Source organism: Oreochromis aureus, linkage group 14, assembly GCF_013358895.1.
Source record: "Oreochromis aureus strain Israel breed Guangdong linkage group 14, ZZ_aureus, whole genome shotgun sequence".
Taxonomy (NCBI): domain Eukaryota; kingdom Metazoa; phylum Chordata; class Actinopteri; order Cichliformes; family Cichlidae; genus Oreochromis; species Oreochromis aureus.
Genome location: NC_052955.1, coordinates 26,429,922 through 26,450,133, shown reverse-complemented (window position 1 = coordinate 26,450,133; position 20,212 = coordinate 26,429,922). Strand labels below are relative to the sequence as shown.

Genomic DNA, 20,212 nt, shown 5'->3' with positions numbered 1-20,212 from the left:
AGCAATAGCATTGCTATGGAAACAGTATGGAGGCGTTATATGTGTGGGAAAAAAGCAGCAATAAAATAACACCAGGCAAGAATAAAGATGCCAGATGGCAACCAGGAAGCATCTGTAGGAACGCAGGATACACTCTGGTTTCCTTGGAGATGAAACAATATGGGACTACAATGACACAGCACGTTGGAGACGCTTTGATGCGTCTGAAGCGAGTCTTTTAGTGGTGCAACAGAGAAAATAAATTAATGCTTTAAAGGTAAGAATTACTCTTATCAAGCAAATTCGGGCAAAAACTCCAGCAAGTTTTCTTTTCTCCATCCCAGCTCTGAACTGCAGTGATGACACCCACAGCACGAGAAGATGACACCACCCTCCAGACTCCATTACACCAAATATTATGCCTATGATGGCCACAAGATCAGGTATCAGGAAAGCAAGAACCCGAAAAAAACAGTTGGATAAAAATAAAACATATAAAACAGAACGAGAGTCTTGATTGCTCTGTGTTTTGATGTTCTTTCAGCCCCTAAATTAAAGTTGGTGTACGCTGGAGTTGCACTGGAAAAAGACTGGCACCTTTAGCTGAACAGGTGAACGCTTTGAGTACTGTAACATGGAGCCCCACAGTGAGAAGCATTTAAATCAATAAGCAACCTTTAAATGTAAACCTGGTGTGAAGCAGAAAACGCTTAGCTCATCTGTATGGAAATTATTCCTCACATAGCTTACTCACCGCCCCGCACTGCCCTGACTCTGGTGTCTGCATTTGTATTTGCATACCTTCATTTGCATGCACAATCACGTACGTGTGCTCGTACACCGTATGGAAGACGGACTGCACGTCCTGCTGTTTCATCGTGTATCTGACATTACATGCGTGAAAATCTATTATCATCAGGTTATTTTACCTGATTAAAACTGTGTTTCCATAGCCTGGTTTGATGGATCTCGCTCTCATTCCTTCCAATGACCTATTACTTATTTAGATGTCAGTGTATATTTACATTTACAGCCTCAGTAAGCCTAATTCGCAAAGTGGCCTCAGTAGTTTTTTGGAAGGAGAGATTCAATAACGATAACCGCAAATGCACTCGCTTGCCCCGCTTTAATAATCATTGAGGTGCTGAAATGAAACCACTTGAAGATAATGGGGAGGTGAAGCGGCCATACGAGGGAGAGCTTTCACCTCATCCCAAACCACTTGGCTCTTCTGATTAGTGCCTTATTGTGGCTTCATTAAATTGCTAAAATAACACAATGTTTTAAGTGTGTACCTCAAATAGAGGACTGGCCTTTAAAGTTGATTTACTGTTGAAGTTTGGACTTTTAATGAAATGAATTGTAGTCATAAAATAAATTAGATGTGCTGCTCCAGTTACATTTTTTAATAGTTTCATGAGGAAGAGACAACTTTTAATGACACTTTCCTCTGAGACATTTTGGCATCAATAATCTCCAGACTTTGTGAAATATTTATGTAATTAAAGGGCCCGAAAAATAAGTTTGCAATATTAATAAATGTCTCAGAGGACAATATTTTTGTACCTGCCAGAAGCTCTTAAATAATAATCGAATTCAGAGACTTTACAGTTAGACAAGAAGCCAAACTTCAGCACATGACACATTTACTGTTGCTTTGAATTAACAATCGAAGGAATAGTAGGGATTAAACAATCATTTTCTACAGGTGCTGCTTTTGGTTTCCTTGTATATTATACATGATTACTGAAATTTGGCATATTGTTACAGTGATATGCATGGTACACAGCAGAAATGACAAAAACATTCTGGTTAGCTGAAGAGAATGCTGTTTATTAAGGACAGAAGTTTAAAAAATAAAACTAGACTGAGCCATTCACAGTTATTGTGTCACATTACCCACGCAGGCAACAATTCACTGACTGAGATGCACTAATGGCACATAATACTACTGTAGTCATGAAAATGCAAGTTTCTATCCTTGTTAAAGGAAGTGAGAGTGAACATGTCCTGTATCCAGTGCAACAATCTGAGAACAATGTGGTGTACTCCCGCTAAGCTGAGGAATCCTGGATGAACTGCAGTCTTTTAAAATGAGACCAGACCGTGACTGGGCTTCTCAAGTTATAGAAACACATGTGTTGCATTTATAGAACTTTTCAAGTCACGCAGACTAAACGACACATTAACCCCATCAAAACCTTTTATTTCTTTTTAAACCTACAGCTGTTTTTCACACAGATGACACATGAGGGGCAGGTTTTATAGTTTACAGCATCTTGCCCAAGAGTACTGCAACTTACTGAATGAGTAAGCCAGGGGTCAAATCACTCACCTTCCGATTATTGGACGACCCTGCAGCTATTCAGTTAAATTGCTTTAAGTGACCCAAGGACGGTTTTGTATTGAAGCTCATGCGTAAGTTCAGTAAGGAAGATCTGTAATCACTCATCCGCCCACGCTGTCATTGTCAATACTTCTACGGTAATCTAGTCCAATCATCTTCTTTCCCACCTTCTCTGGGCCAATCAGCTGCCACTCTGCACCGTTTAAATCTGCGCCCCCTGTCATTCTCCCTTTAAGGGTCTCATGGTAAATGCTAAATACTACTAAATAAAGCCTTTTTCTACTCTACCTGAGCACTTAAAGCCCTTTCTACAACATGCATGTTTTTTCTATGTTTAAATGCTTTCAATCTAACATTCACAACCTGATGGGTGCAGCCTTGGGATGAGTATCTTGTTCATGGATATTTGGAGCAGCTAGAGGTCGAACCACCAATCTGACATTAGTAGGTGAGCTCCTCTACCTCATACATCCACCCCGCTCTCACTCAGCACTCCGTCCAAGCCTCAGTCTTCATCTTCACCGCTATCAAAACCCAGGGGGGGTCCTTTCCTAAATCTTCTCACCACTGGGATTTTGTTCTGTCATGATGGGTCATCGGAGTTTAACTGCCAAACACATTAACTATTATTACTCTATCTCAATAATTCGTGCTTCATATTGAACCTATTGTGGTTAATATATTTTTGAAAAGCAACATCCGCAAGTGAGCTAACATTGTAGTAGGATGAGTGAAAATCAACATAATTATACACTGAAAACAGGAGAGGGAAACCAGTGTAAGAGTGAAGATGGGTGAATTTAAATACCTGGGTGCACAAGAGAGGTGAAGAAGAGAGTGCCGGCAGGGTGTAGTGGGTGGAGACGAGTGTCAGGGGTGATTTGTGACAGAAGGATAGGGTTACATGATGGTAGTGAGACCTGCTATGATGTGTGGTTTGGAGACGGTGGCACTGACAAAAAGACAGGAGGCCGAGCTGGAGGCTGGAGAGCTGAAGATATTCAGATTTTCACTGGGAGTGATTAGAGACGAAGTTAGAGAGGCAAGGCTGAGATGGTGGGGACATGTGCAGAGGATGGATGGTAGATATGTTGGAAAAAGGATGCTGAAGATGGAGCTGCCAGGATGGAGCAGATGTGGAGGGTTAATGTGACAGAGGAGGATGTTGGGGACAGGGTGAGGCTGCTGTGGCGACTTCTAAAGGGAGGCGCCAAAAGAAGAAGAAGATATGCTAAAAACAGGAGACTGCAGTCACCAGAGATGTGCTGCATTGCTGCAGTGAAGTCGCTCTAAAACAGTAAACTTCTAAATTTGTGTATCTGCCTTCATGAAGCTAATTGTGTGGTACTTTCACACATTGTTGGGACTTGTGAGTCTCTTGCTGCAGCGGTTACCAGCTGTTTGTGAAACAGTGATAAATGCTGCAGCAAAGTCGTCAGGATCCGTGCACGTGTGCGTGCATGTATACCCGATACAACCGAAATCTTTTATGTTGCACTTTTTGTCCCCTGTTCTCTTACCTCTCCTCTCTTAATGGGTCTTGAGGGAGTGCAATGTATTACCTTTTCTTATCACACTGTACCCATGAACACACATAAGCATTACACACACACACACAGAGTCTGGAAAAGGTTCAAGCTCCACTCCTCTGTATTACAATCTGGGGAGACACACCGAGAACAGATGAGAAAAGTGCTGATCCAAGGAAGTGATTCTAAACTTTGCCTACGCCACTGTATCAGCTTAGTGCTGCTGAGTGGAGATATATGGCTGGGCACTGAAAAAGTTCTGTCTGTGCAATGAATGAATTTACCGCAGTTCCATCCGCGTGATAGTTTTACGAGTGTGCTTAGACAGAACAGCTTGTTTGATGTGGCTCGTTTAAGCTTTTCCACACTTTTACGAACTAGACGCAGCAAGCTAAGTGTTTTTCTTCACAGCACCTGAGCCAAAGAGGAAAAAGAACTACACTAAATTTTCTAAACCATGTTTTGAGCTGCAGCTTCTCCTCCCTGTCAAACACACATAGATACACAGCAGGCAGCAGTGGAGACAGAACCCAGATGAAGTTGCCAAAAAACTACTCTTATTAATGTAATTGCAGTCAAAGCAGTATGAAGCCAGTAAGAATATTATATCACTCAACCTGTAGAAAAATACAATATTTTTTAACCGTTCCTACCCATATTTGATTGTTTTACATGACCACTGAGGTAATATGAGTTACAAATATGATCAAATGTGTCTGTATGCAGGTACTATGTTTGCCAAATTGTGTCAAATTATGCTAAGTCTTGGATGAATGCCATCTCTTTAGCACCATTATCTGCTTGCAGTGAATTCACTCCAGTAGCAGAATGAGGAGAACGAGGGCGATGACTGACGATATAGGCTCTGTGTTTAATTTTATTTCTGCAGTAACTTATATTTAGCTGTACGGATCTGCTTTATCGTGGAAAGCATGAGGCCCAAGCTGCATATACGTGAAGCTACAGGTGAAAAGAGCAGAAGCTCTTTTCTCATGAGGTGGGTTGCAAAACAGCTTGCAGCTGCAGAGCAACTCTGTATGAAATTTGCCATCTGGGTGTGTAAAAGGGTGTCAGCTGAGCTATCGGCTGAAAAAGTTTCCAAGATAACGCTGCAGCTGTAAACCTGACTGTTCTGTTTGTGTGTGAGATATTTGTGAAAAGTGCGACCTTCTAAAGTCTATAACCCAAGTCGTACTAGCAATGTGACAAAAGCAGATAAAGTAAGAGCAAGCCGAAAGGAATTAAAGAAATGACAAAGAAATTTTGGAGGGGAAAAGATCATTAAAAGAAAGAGAAAGAAGGAAACAGCAGAACAAGGCAAAACATCAAGGTGACAAAAAGCAACAAGAAAAAAAAGGTGACCTGGGCAAAGTGAAAAGATGGAAGATGAGAGCGTGAGCGATATGAGGAGAAAAGGATTTGCTTCTCTGCTGAAGGAGCCAGGTTACTTTTCTCTTTTTTTTTTTCATTGACATTCTTGAGCGGTGGTTTTGAAAGGTCTGTGAAATCCTCAATAGGCGACACTCCAACTGATTCCACCTCTGCATGAGCACTGCAGCACCCCTTAAAGCAACATTTCACTTCAGTCAGGCCCTTTTTTTCTCTCTTGTGGCAAACAGTATTTCTGGTAACATCACTGGAACAAGGGACTGTTAGTTACATTGATCTACAATCATCAGCTGTGCACAGTTTTTTCCCCCTTTCACCTCGTAATCAAGAAAAGCAAACAATGATGACACAATGCACAGATAATTAAATATTCAGACCTACTCTGCTTAAAATTGATCAAGTGCAAATGAAGTGACTGCAGACAATCACTGGTCCTCAATCAGCTGAAAAGAGTCTAGAGGTTGATGCTTTTGTTGTCCAAAGGTAAAGGGACAGCAGATCTATGGCTCCCCCTAGTGTTAAAACTTGAAACCAACACTTAAACAACAGGACTCCTCTCCACCGTCTTTAAGCCTCTTTCTTTTGATCTCCTTACCAGAGTCCCAAGTGTCTCATTTCGGATCTTCTTTCTCTAACCCACACCTCCTCACTCACACACCCACATCTAACTGTTAAACATGCTCCTTTCCCCTCTAGGGGCTCATCTCACACCCACGCCATTTCCCCTCCTGCGCACTGCACCATTGGTACAAATTAGGCATTTAACTGCTGCTCTTATCTCAAAGACTCATCTTAAAATAGTGGTTGAAGAGAAAGTGGTTCAGCTTCACATCCCAGCCTTGCTAGAAACACACATATATATACACACCCATCAGCTACCTCCAGTGGGGTTTTTAAAACTGAGTTACACAGATGTGTGCTCGTAACTCAAAGATTATCTTTAGAACTTGTGATACTTTGGCTGTGGTCAGATTTGCCGGAGGCTACAGACTTACCTGGAAGAGCGGCCTATAATTTTAAAGGGAAAGGATGAGCGTGCGTCCAAGAGACACAAAGTTAAACTTGGCAAGGTTCCCTTCCTTTGACGTAAAGCAGTGTGGGAGAGTAAGATGAAGCTCCACCGTGGCTTTATCCTCCAGTGACCTCAGTGAGACCCAAGGAGAGGTCTCCCTCCTAAATGACGCCTAACACCCCTCATCAATAATGGACAAATACCAAGGAGCAAGATAGTCGTGCTTTTCTAATGTTCAAAGCCCGTACCAAGGAGAAGAAAAAGTTCAAATTACTACACCGCAGTGATAACATCATGACTTTTTCTTTCTAACATACCAGTGCTCAGATCTACGAGTCTGTGTTTGTCTTTCATGGATTTAATACCAAGTTGCAAATTCCTTTTAAAGCCAAGAGAGTTTCAAAGAAAGGTCAGTCAAGCATACTGATCCATGATGAGGGTTTGGCCCGATCTGGCAGAGTTAGGTCCTGTCTGCCACACTCCCAAACAGCAAGTCAATAGGACAAACTCATGTCCTATTGGTTTACGCAGTCGGCCAGTGCTGACATAAGTGGAACATCAGAGGGTGTGCGTGTGTGTGTTTGTGTGTGTGTTTGTGTGTGTGTGGCTGAGACACAGCACGGGGTAAAGAGGAGCCAGAAAAAACTCATAGCTGCACGTGTTCAGAGTCCAGCTGATTTTTCAAGCTGTGGAGTTCAATTATTGATGAGAGTCGTGTTAAGAATACACTTTAGCTCACTCAACAGACTAATGAAGCGGAGATGTGTGTGAAAGTGTTGCCCCCACTATTGGACCCGTATTGATTAATCATGAATCGGTGTAACAGAGTAACACTAGAACTGATTCTGTGCTGGGTGTAAGTTAAGGGTTATGTCTTTGTTTAAGCATTTGATAGAACAGGATAAGCCACGGGGAATTAATAAGTCACTTTAAAAATAGCAAAAATGTGTCTAAGTGAGAACAAGAAGACTGCAAAAAAGCTTCAAGCAATTCTTCCTGAGGAATAATCTTTATTCCTCTTCTTTTAGTTTGGATCTGCTACGTCTAACACTTTAATCTGTATTTAAGTAAAAGGGCTTTTACAATAAAAACCTATTTAACCATCTACCAAATCGCTCTTCATGAGCAAAATGTAACTTGTCTGAACGTCTGCACAGGTGATTTCACTCATACTGTGTGATTGCAACTCTTCTTGTAACTGTGCGAGCGTGCTTGATTAAGGGGAATTTCCATTTCCCTCTAATTAGTCTGCACCTGTCAGAGCAGAAAAACCTACTAACTTTATCAATTTTTTTAAGGACGGCATCAACATTCATTACTCTCAGGCTCAATCTAAGCAGATGTGCAATCAGCCAGAGCTAAAACACCTGTGCAAGTGTGCAGGGGCCATTTGTCTGAGTACACGTAAAGCCAGACTGGAGCAAATATGGCTTTACAAGAGAAGCGTTTATTTTTAGTAATAGTAACTTTATTCATGTAGCACTTTTTGAAACACACAGCTACAAAATGCTTCACAGTTTGAATGAAAACACATTAAAAATAAGCGTACATATACATGCAAACACAGAAGCAAACAGATTTTCATCCATTCCTGCATATACACTCCTACACACACATATTAGAAGAACAAAAATCTCTTGATCTGCTGGGATGTTGCAACAAAACCATTTCTAAAGTTTACAGAGAATGATCTAAAAGAGCAAAAATATCCATTCACTGGATGGAAATGCCTTGTTGACGTCAGAGGTCAAAGGAAAATTTAGAGACTGCTTCAAGCTGATAGGAAGGCAACACTAATTGGAAATAACCACTCATTACAACCAGGGAATGCAGAAGAGCATCTCTGAGTGCACAACATGTCAAAGCTTGAAGCAGGTGAGCTACAGCACCAGAAGACCACACCAGGTGTCCATCCAGTCAGGGAATAAGAACAGGAAATTGAGGCTACAGTTCACACAGGGTCACCGAAACTGAACAATAGATTGGAAAAATGTTACCTGGCCTGATGAGTCTCAATTTCTGCTACAAAATTCAGACGGTAGGGTCGGAATTTGAGCATAAACATCATAAAAGCACGGCTCCATCTTGCCTTGCATCAACAGTTCAGGCTTCAGTTTTCTTGGCACAATTTGAGCCCCTTAGTAACAACTGAGCATTGACCACAGCCTTACCTGAGTATTGTTGCTGAGCACGTCCATCCCTTGTAACCACAGTCTACCCATCTCCCGATGGCTGCTTCCAGTAAGATAACACACCATGGCACAAAGTTCAAATCATCTCAAACTGGTTTTTCCAAACATGACAGTGAGTTCACTGTACTCAAATGGCCTCCACAGTCACCAGATCTCAATCCAACAGAGCACCTTTGGGATGTGGTAGATGTGGAGATCTGTGTGATACCGTCATGTCAGCAGGGACCAACATTTCTGAGGAATGAGTTCAGCACCTTGTTGAATCTATGCCGTGAAGAATTAAGGCATTTCTGAAGGCAAACAGTGTCCAACCTAATACTAGTAAGGTATACCTAATGAGTGTATATAGCTGTAGACGAGCACTTGGTTACAGTCAAGTGATCCAGTCCTTTACGAGTGGCTGGTTTTCATCTTTGCTTTGTGCTGTCGGCTTTGTGTTCATACTTAAACTCTAAAAAGAAAGATTGCAGTCAGACTTCATTAGCATAGAGTTTTGCATTAGTGTGTGGGATTGCAGCCTAACGTTTAATAAGAATCACGAAAACAATGCGTTTCAGATCATTTTACAAAGTAATGTAATAAAATTAATGTAACAAGTACTGTAACGAATTAAGTAACAAACTGCATTACTTTTAAGAAAGGTAACAAGAACTGTGCAATACATTGCTTTTCTTGAGGAACGATCCCAGCACTGGTAGTAACAAATGTTTAGGTTTTAAAACTAATCAAATAATTTCACAAAGCTTCTCCTACAAATCTCAGCTGTAGTCCTGCAATGAAAGCTTTAACAAAGACTAACTGTTATCAGTTTTTGCAGTCAGCAGGACTTTGCTACTTTGTTTAATTTCTTTCCTGAGGAGAGTGAGGTCTTCAGATCCAGTTCACCTATACTTGTCAAAGCCTATAATATAGCTTTCTATGCTATAAGAGTTATATTTAATAGGCAATAATACTAAGATTACTAAAGCTGTGAGATAATTGTAGAAAATAAATAAAGTACTGCATCCTTCCTGTTGCCATATTAAACTGGCAGAATGAAGTGGTGTGACACTCATACTAAGACTACCTCAAATTTGTACTTGAATAAAGTGCTTGAATAAAACTATACTGCAGCTTTAGCATGTAACCTAACTGAACATGTACAATCAAATCCCTGATTAAACAGACCGCCCTATCTTGTAATTACAGTACAAAATGAGGCGCTCTCTTTCTCCAAGTCCAAAGTAATTTATTACATGACTGGTTCTAAGCCAAAGGTGTCACAGGATCTTGGCCGGTGTAATACCAAGTGTGTAAAGCCCTTCACAGTTTAACACAACCTCTACATTCATAATAGAAAAGACTCTAAAGCAAGAACTAATGCAGGCACCTTAGATTCTTCTTCATTTTTTTATTTTTTTATTTAGTGATGCAGAAACTTAGACTGTGATGTACAGATTGTAGACTTGTATGGTATTTATAAAGTTAGATACATGACTGCACACACGCACGCCACTTCTGTGACCGGCTGACCAATTAACTATTTAAAGAGGACACCAGCTCTTCTGTTAAATATTCACTTGTTTTCCAAGATGAATAAAGGATGAGCAATTGACGCATTTATCTGCGTGTTTGTGTGTCTGACTGTGGCGTATCTGTTTCTGTGAGTGTGTGTATTTACTCGCTCCGTAACTCACTGGTTAGGAGCGCAACTGTGCGTCTTGGTTACAAACTACAGCTTCCCATCTCTGACAAACGCGCACGCACACTGTTGTGCACACAGAAACAAATACATACACAACATGAAGTGAGGAAGAACAGATTAGGGTCTAAACTCCATGACACACTGCAGAGGCTATAAATAATATAATATTATCAATGTGCTTCCCTAAAGATCATTTTTAAAGCATTTGTATTTTTTTAACATCGCCCATTTTCGCCCACCCAATACTTTGCTCTTCCTTCTCTTTGTGTCTGTGAGTAATAAATGGAGTGCAGTGCCTGAACAGTTTCTCCTTACATAGGCAAAAGCTTGAGCATAAACACTGTGGGTGAACAGAAGGGCTCCGGTCCACAGAGGAGAGGCTTGTGACTGGTTTTAGTCAATAAATTGTCACTGCTGCTCTTTGGGTAGTCAAACACAGCTGTTATATTTTATTATTTAACATTTATTTATATTTCTCATGCTTTGAAGTGATGTGGAGCACAGAAACAGTTTCTGAGTTGGGTTTGCAGCTTAGGGCTCAAATCTCTTAGTCCTGATTTAAAGTGGACACGAAACACTACACCATTACACCATGCAGCACTACTCTGCAAAACTGTCAACTGGTGTAAAGCTGGATTTAAGAAAAAAGTCTTTAGAGGTTTTTAGAGAATGTGTAGCACCACCTTGTGAGAGCACAGAAAGTGACGTCACTGGGTTGGATGGTTGGTTGCTGCTATTAGACTTACATTAGTTAGTTAATGTACGTAAAATGCAATCAACACCGTCTGTGTGCAATATTAAAGTTTAATTTAAGTTATCTCAGGGTTCAGTCTCTCTTTTCCCCAAACACACGCAACCAGATTACAGGATAACAGCTGAAGCACGATCAGGAATACTGACGTCCATCCGGCACGTCCACAGAGAAAATAGATTGGTGTGTGACCAAAAACAACAGGAGCCTCCGAGGAAGACATGCCATAATTATGAAACCTTATTTCATGCTTTGGTTTAGAAATTCCAAGCCCAAATGTAGATGAAGGAAATCTGTGGAGATTTTTTCCTCCAGATGCATCCTGATAGATGTCAGATTCTTATCAGTCATTCCTTGGTAAGAAACTTAGTTACATAAAACTCATTGGCACTGAAATCGCTTTCTGTACTCGCACACTCTAAAAACTAACTTTAAATCCAGCTTCACAGACAGTTTGTTAGTGGAGGGATTACAGTTGTAAATTAGTCCTATTACATGTATAACCCTTTTCCACAAGTACCTACTCGGCTCAACTCAACTCGGTTTTTAGGGTTTTCCATTAGGTGGTTGTACCTGGTACCAGGTACTTTTTTAGTACCTGCTCAGCCGGGTTCCCAAGCGTGCCAAGTCAATCCAAAAACATGACGTCAACAGACCGCATGTCACCAGTTAGTCTGTCAGGGATGTCACGAGTCATGAAGGCGACTCCTTCACAGAAATCAAAACTGCCATTTTTGAAACCCGGAAATAAGGGAAATGGCCATAAAAAGCAACACCGTGGTCCCTGAGGCTACGTCCATGTTTTCTCTCTGTTTTGGCCTCCCGTCCACACTGAGACGGCGTTTTCCCCAAGGAAGTCAGACAAAAGGCCATAGACCAGGGGTGTCAAACTCACTGACACCCCTGACAGCCTATACATGGCAGGCCACATACAGCCCACTTTGATCTTAAGTGGTCCAGACCACTGAAATTCCCCTTCCTGTCAGTGTAAAGAAGTCCTACATTTAACTGTTTTTCTACAAAGTAAAAGCTGCTGTGACAAAGAGAGAAATCTGTCAGCACGACTCTTTGGACTTAAATTGTAAGAAATAAATGTGTAAAATTACAGAAAAAGTTCTGGTGACTCTTTGCCCAGACAGTTTTTGTTTTGTTTTTTAATTTTTAACTGTACTTGTAAAAAAAAAACAACAACAAAAAAACAGAAATTTACAGTATATAGTTAAAAATCCAAAATTTCTGCTTGTACTTGTTTGAGGTGAGCAGCAGATCAAACAAATTAAGAATCATAAATGGCTTCAAGCGCACACGCTGAGCCGTGGCTCTGTGCTACATCCAGACATTCTGATATCTGCCATTTAAAGACACTTTTTTAATGTAATATTGAATATTGATTTACTACTAATAGAGAGAAAACACATGAGGTTCAAGGCCAGGACAGTCGAGCAGGGTAGGTACAGGGCTCACGTCCACTTTGACATGACCTTCACTGGCCTTTATGGCAGGCACGGTGGAGCAGTGGTTAGTGGTGTTGTCCCCTGATTCCAACCTCCAGGTTGGCTGCAGCCTTCCTGTGGCCTCGCTGAAGTTTGCATGTTATCTCTGTGCCTGCACGGGCTTCCTCCACCAACCCTAAGACTGGTTATACTAAATGGACCATAGATGTGACGTATATAATGTGCTGTATGGTTAAAATGTGATTTGTAGTTTTGTAAAGCACTTTGAGAGGTCAGTAAGCCTAGTATATTACACAGTACTGGAGTTCCGTTTTGATTTGACAAACCAGCAGCAGGACCTGAGGGATTTGTTACCAAAGAGCGGTGCTCTACAGTATAATTCCAGCTAGTAATCGGTCAATTTTATACATTTTAATATATGAAAAATGTCTCCAGGTGCAAGGGAGCATTCATTACTGCCATTAAAAGCAACTGTAATAGTAATGAACTGCAAACTTTTACTTTTATGTATCTTCTGTAAGTTCAGAAGACCCTTCTGCTATAGCACAAGTTTACATGCCCATGGTGTCTTTCCATTACATACCAATTACTCTAACACTGGCCATCAGGATGAGGAGTTCACAGGTTCACGGGAAAAAAAGTGGTGCTGGCCAATCACAAACATGAAAAAATGCAGCGGAGACAAAACCATAAAATTGGAAAATTATGGGGAGGTTGAACACATAACACAAACTGAAAGCAACACGGCTGCTGTGTGAGTGTGTGAGGAAAAGCACTGTGCAGGAGTTCAGTATTAAAAGTCCTGTATGAATGCGGGCGAGCTTTGAGCACTTTGGTCAGCAGGACTGGAGGAAGATTTATTTCTATCCATAAAGTTTAGTCTATTTGAAGGCTGGAAAGAAAGCTGGTAAAAATGCCAACTGTGTAAGTTAACAGAGTTATTAACGTCACAGCTCTATCACGAAGACACGGAAGAATCTGGTGGATTATATCCAGTATTTCATTAGATAAAAGTTTAAAAGGCAGTCTTGGTTTTATTGTTTTAGCTACAACCTCAGTGGTCTTTATTGGTCTGAGAGCAAGTAAAGAGTTCTTATAAAAACATCTTTCATACTCCCAGTTTCTCCTGAAAATGCAAGAAAATGTCAACGCTTGGGAGGAAGAGTAGAGTAGACCGAAGGGGACATTTCTCATTTGATATCAAGAAAAATAAGATGCTTTTTTAAGTGTGTGGAGCAACTCTGACCAATAAAAACACAACAAACTTTTTATACTTTATATTGTAATCAACTTCAGACTGAGTCTAGTATAATCTTATGAAAGAATTTAGATGTCTAAATAATGACTAAAACAAAATGAAATTTTAGTCATAAGACTATCAGACTGTCAGAATTAACACTGATTTTACTGACTGGTGAGTATCCGCTGACTTCATACCTGCTGATGTGAACTACCTTTGCAGTACAGAAAACCCAGAGTTAACCCAATAAGTTATCCGAATAAGCTGAAATCTTACTTCATGGTACAGACCTTGGAATACATTCCTAACACTACAAATCTAGGGAAGTCATTTCTAGTATCAGTGTTTTACAGTGTGGAGAATTTAATTCACATTCTGAAAACAGCAAAGGCTGAGTAGAAATGGCTGATGCACACAGACTATGAATTATGCACAGAACAAAATCAGCAAAGGCTGCAGGGACAGAGAAAGAAGTGAGTGACAGGGGAGGAGAGAAGCAACTGCAGGGACAATGTAACTCTGTCACCTTCACAGCACAGTCGATCAGCAGGCAGAGCTCATTTAATCAGATGGACTGACAAACATCCAGACTGTCTGAACACACACACAAACACACATACACACACACACTGGCAGTTCAGTTTCAATCACTTCAAGCGAATTTTCATCGTCTTACAATCATTTTCTAGAAACTTAGCCTTGTCCTAACCTTGAACCAAGTCTCTGTCCAATAATTATGGGGTCTTTTTGTCTCCATCCCCTTTTTAGGTCCCCGCGATGTGACTGTGAAAACATGAGCAATACAAGTACACACACGCGTACTCACAAACACACATTAGTACACCCAAGAGCACATGGCATATGCTTCATAATGTGACCTTCTGCCCCCTGGAGGTTTGAATTCCCCTTCACTGTTGTGCCCTTACCCAGCATTCCCCTGCTGTATCCAATAATATCATGGCCTTTAGATTAATCTTTTTCCCCACTTGGCTGATTGAATTGATGTCTGTTTTAATTCAGCGTGAGTAATCAAACATCGGCAGAGTGCATTTGCGTGCGTAATAACTTTGGAATCTAGGTTAAAAGGGGATGTACTCGATTCACGCTTTTTGTTTGTCGCTCTGGAGGCTGATTGAACACAAAACTTAGCTTTCAGCTTGATATTTATTCATTGTAGTGGAGTGTTCAGGACTAACACGCACTGGGTTGATGTCAAAATCCATTTCCGAGGCTACGTTCTGGTACAGAGCAATCACCGCTTCTCTAAAATGCTACTTACAGTGTCACAGTGCATCATTATCTCCCCGACTTGTGTTAACATTAGCCCAGAGAAAATGTTAAATGCATATGTTCTGAAATGAACACTATGATGTCACCATAACCTACATAGTCAGGGCCCATATTAATGATATAATGAACATGCACACACACTGAGGTAATTTGCTGTCTAACAAACACTCACTGATGCTCTTGCACAACTGAAAGGACTCACCTACGCCCCACAAACAGGCACACACACTCATGAATAATAAACTAAAGGGCATGTGAGGGCACTCTGTGGAGCTCATATCTACATGGAATTTGCCTCTTCTTCCTCTTTCCATCTGTGCACTTTGGATCATTTGAAAGAATGCCTGTGTGTCTGTGTGTTCCTGTTTTAAACCCACCATACACCTTGCTAATATCAGGTTGGACCTTTTTGCTCGGAGAACTGAATTAATTCTTTGTGGCACGGATTCAATAAAGTGCTGGAAATAGTCCTCTGAGATTTTGGTCCATGCTGGCATGACAGCATCACACAGTCGCTGCAGATGTGAATTTCTTGTTCCACCACATCCCAAAGGTGCTCTAATGAATTGAGATTTGCCTGTGGAGGATTTTTCGGTACAGTGAAAGAAATCAGTTGGAGATATTTGAGCCCACAACACAATCCAATCCTCTGCTGTCCAGTTTTGTTGAGCTTGTGTGAACTGTAGCCTCAGTTTCCTGCTCATTGCTTTCAGGGATGGAAGAAGGTGCGGTCTTCTGCTGCTGGAGCCCATCTGCTTCACGATTGAGGGATGCTCTTCTGCATACCTCGGTTGTAACGTTAGCTCGATGCACTCTGCATTCTCCTCTGACCTAAGACATTAACCAGGCACTTGTTCATGTGGATCCATATCATCTGTTCTCATGATATGGATCCAGTCCATCCATCCATAGAATCACCCATTAGCATCATCACAATAATGCTGATCCACGATCAACATTGCAGTTGACCAGTCACATTGTTGTGATGTCATAGCTTTCCAATGTGGGGGTGGGGAAGACAAAAAATGCCTTTTTTTTTATATGAAAAAAGAGGAAGCTGCTGTACCGAATGAGAGCCCTCACAGGCACAAGGACACCCTCTTGCTATGAGACAGATCTTTCAGATCATTCTCTGTTAACGTCTTGATGCATTCTCAATCATCCAGGAAAGTAAATCTCCAAAAGTTTTGTGGGAGAAACGTTTCATCACTCATCCGTCACTTGGATGAGTGACGAAACGTTTCTCCCACAAAACGCTGCGTCCAGATGAACAGAATCAACTTTTGGAGATTCTCTGTTAACCCTAAAGATGATTATTCAAGAAGATTCCTGTAGATCAGCCTTTCTGGCACCAACAACCACACCAAGCTCAAAATCACCTTTCTTCCCCATTCTGAGGCTCAACTTGAACTTCGGCAGGTCATTTTGACTACGTCTGCATGCCTAAATGCTTCAATTTGCATATTCTGCCATGTGATTAAACTGATGTGCCTAATAAAGTGGTAAGTGTACAGTTCGGTTGCGCCAGGTTTGGATCTTCCATACATAAAAGCCACTATACTTTACGTAGCTATTTTACAAACTCGAGTCTTAAAATATAATATTTAGACACAGCACCAAACAAGCTGGGCTTGAAATTGCTTTTAGTTAAGTGTTTAAACTTGTGGTCAGGATTTTCCAGCCTCTTATAAAATATTAAAGTATCATAAGAACAGATTCATTGTTTTAAGGGATCACAAGCCAAAAAGGTTAGAAAATGCTCTCTATGTTTTGTCAAGTCACAACTCCCCTCAGCTCACCCCCACAGAGCTGGCAGGGCTTTAAAAGGAAAACACATTAAAGGGTCACAGAGGGCACTTGACTGAATTGCATCTCTTCCTTTGGGGTGTTCATGTGCTAATAAAAGCATTTTTATTAATATCTTGTAACCCTTTTTTGGGAGGGTGAAGTGACGAATGGTTTTGTTTGTTTTATTTTTTCCCCACATTAAAAGACCCCCCACAAAAAAACTGCCTTTATTAGAAAGCACAGTTGTAGATCGTGGACAGAGAGCAGACGTAGCAAAGGGCCTCAGGTCAGACTCAAACCCGGGGCCGCCACCTTTGATAACCTGCTCACCCCATGAGCTAAACTGACGCCCCGTTTTATCTCTTTTATGGTTAAAACTAAGGTTTGCTTGTTTTACATGCTAATGCAGGGAAATGTTTTCTACTTAACAAAATTTCAAATTTCTTTCTTATTTGTGTGCGTCTGAGTGAACGGACTGCTCAACTTGACCACCGACAAGCACACTGACCTGGAAAAGGTCGTGGGCAGCCAGCTGTTCTATTAGGTTACCATGGCAATAGCCACAAACTTTTAAACACACACACACACAGGCCCTCGAACGCACATATGCCAATATGTCCCCAGGCAAATGCTAATAGCGAATGGCCATATGAGCTCCTTTAGCCAGGTTGATCCAACAGAGATACAGACTCCCATCACACTCCTCTCTACACCCCCTTTCTCCATTGGTGGGCACAGAGGGGTGATGGAAAAGTCACGCTCTGAGCTGCCAGATCTTCTAAACCAACACAACAACGGAATAAGTTTAGTCCGTGTTATTATTACACTGACTGTAATACAGTGAAATATGTTGGCAGGATTTTGCAAAGAACCACTGATGAGGAAGCCCCAGGGAACGAATGACAGAAATATAGTTCATGGAAATGCTAAGCCAGCAGTGTCTCCAAATATAAAACACACATGGACACTAATTTTTTAAAACCACACTATGCAGTTTTATTGATTTACTTTGTTGAATAAGAATATTTTATTTCCTCTGATTCCCAAGTTGTTTTTTTATTCCGTTTTGTCAGTGTGGACTCTCAGTTCACACTGGATGTTTTTTTAAGTTTCTAATTGAAAAAGAAACATTTTTAAACATTTAAGCAATTAAAAAGATTCATATTCAGGTATAAATTAAGATTAATGAGCTCTAACAAGCTGAGGTAAACAACAGAGAAGGCTTTACTCAAGCTCATCCCCCTCTCTTGTCCTCTCCGGAGACAACCAGGCGATTCAGGCAAAGAAGCTACGTGTTACTTTTTTTGCCTGGGGGCTGAGCAGCGATCCACAATGTCCCGATCACACTCGCTCAAACCACTCACCAACACGGCGCTTAGTCACAGATGACGAACTTGGAGAAAAACAACAAGCACATGACAGCAGATTCTACCAGCGCACAAGGAGCATGAACCGGATTACCTTCAAAACAAAAAATCATTTAACAGGAGCTATTTGAATGATGACGCTCATTTTCTACCTGCTGTGTGCACACTCTGATACATTGAAAAATATGCACTCATATCAAATCCAAGGGGTGCTGACAACTCTTAAAGCACTGTAAAGCATTTGTGAACATGAATTTTGTACATATTTAAAGAAAACACCCACAAATCTTGGATTCACAAAATTAAAAAGGGAAAAAAAGAACCTAAGCACGTGTGCATTACAAACATATGCGCTTGTGGTGATGCTTGTTGACATGTGACTTATTCAACCATTTTTTCCTGCCACAGTTAGTTCTGTATGTGCCGGCTAGCTCAATACAGCATGCAGCTGAAACTATAGCTTATTATACTTAGTATTACTTACTTGATGAATGCATCCATCAGAAACAGAGAGGACTCAAAATTATGTATACAGCACTCAGAGCTACTGATCAATTAGCTTGGGAGTTTCAAAAGAGATCAATAGTTCCCATTATGCAGTGGGCATTACAAAGCAAGCATGACCTTAGAAGCATGTAAACGCAGAGCATGTGGGGGGAGAGCTTGAAACACTGTTTGATTTTTATCCACGCTTCTCTTCAGATGTCACAGATGTAGAATCAACCAAACACTAATTATAAAAAACTCTCTTCATTACTAACTCTTTAAAGAGAAATGATAAGTCTGTCAACATGACCGAACATGACTTCCCCTCACAGAGACATACAGGTAAGGTTACCTGTAGGCCATGCCTGTCTGACTCTTCACCGTGTCGTGCAGCGACAGCGAGTGGAAGTTGAGGAACTCCTCCAGCTGCTTGAGCTCCACCACACCGTTGGGTTTGTTTGCCGTCCACAGCATCAGAGGAGGGTAGGGTCGCGTTCCCGTCCCCATAGACGTCTTTCCGACAAGCCTCCCCTGTCCCAGGCCTTGGGCCTGGACCCCACCCTGACCTCCACCCTGAATCCTGGACCCCTTCTGTTTCGGGTTGGGGATCTCCGGGCACGTTGCCTTGTACAAGTACATCTTCCAGCTTTCTTCTTCACTTTATCCTCCCCTTCAATCGCTCCTTTCTGCTGTTCGCATGTCCCACAATCATGTGCGCTCAGATTAATCCAGGTAGGCCCCTCACCCACGCACAGCTACACAGAGCAGAGGAGCGTGTGTGTGAGAGCATCTGATTAAATCTTAGTGTGAAGTATTCCTCCAAAATAAAGCTGCACAAGTCCTCCTCTTATTAAAAACAAAAACAAAACATCCAGCCCTGAAAGGAGCCTTTTTTCAAACTGAAATCTGGAGTCCAGTCTGTCTGCAGGCTGCTCGTCCACACTGGGAAAACAGGTTACTTCCTTACATGTACTTCTCCATGCACCAGGCCATATATGTTGTCTGCACATATACACACATGACGACAGATTAACAAAAGGGCCAAACACACAGTCCCTCTCCTCTCACACACACACGTAACACACACACACCCACACACTGATGCTGTCACTTTGCCCCCTGCTCAGCCAGTCTACATTATAAGCTCAGTTTGGTTTTGCTCCCTATTAAATAGCATGGGAATCTGGGACATTTTTTTCTCTCTCCCTCCCTCCCTCTCACTCTCTGTTTCTCTCTCACTCTCTCCTTCCTTTACCCCTTTTTCCTCTCCACCCCCCACCCCCTTATCCTCTCTCCCACCCTGCCTTTCCTCATCATCCCTCTTTTGTCTCCCAGTATTCCCTCCGTCACAAGCCCTTTCACTTACTCCTGATTTTCTCTCTCGTCTCTCTTCCAGCATTCACGTCTCCTGCCATTTGGTTTTTGTCAGCCCGTCTCTCACACTCGTTGCACTTTTAAAGCAGTCACTTTTTTTCACTTTCAACAACCTTTAAATTCTTTTTCATCTTTTTTGCCTCTCTTTTCCTACCCTGCCCTCTTTCTGCTCCTTCTTATTCTAAACAATGTGTACTCTGCAGTTCTGCCCATAACAAACACGTAATATAAACATGCAGACACACATACTCGAGCAGATGCTTGCACACGGCCGACGGCGTGTTATTCAGTCGTGCACAGTGTAAGAGTGGCGTTTTCATAATTAGGTAA

The 20,212-nt window shown here is 41.5% G+C and overlaps 1 protein-coding gene across 1 annotated transcript in view; it reads right to left on the bottom strand.

Moving 5' to 3' along the window:
• The window catches only part of kcnab1a (potassium voltage-gated channel, shaker-related subfamily, beta member 1 a), a 120,033-nt gene extending 100,423 nt beyond the window's left edge, over window positions 1-19,610 (bottom strand). Inside the window, exon 1 of the mRNA XM_031752741.2 lies at window positions 18,861-19,610. Within this exon, the coding sequence (XP_031608601.2) occupies window positions 18,861-19,147 (287 nt within the window). The 5' untranslated portion in view covers window positions 19,148-19,610. The remainder of the gene's footprint in view (window positions 1-18,860) is intronic.
• Window positions 19,611-20,212: the final 602 nt, after the last annotated feature.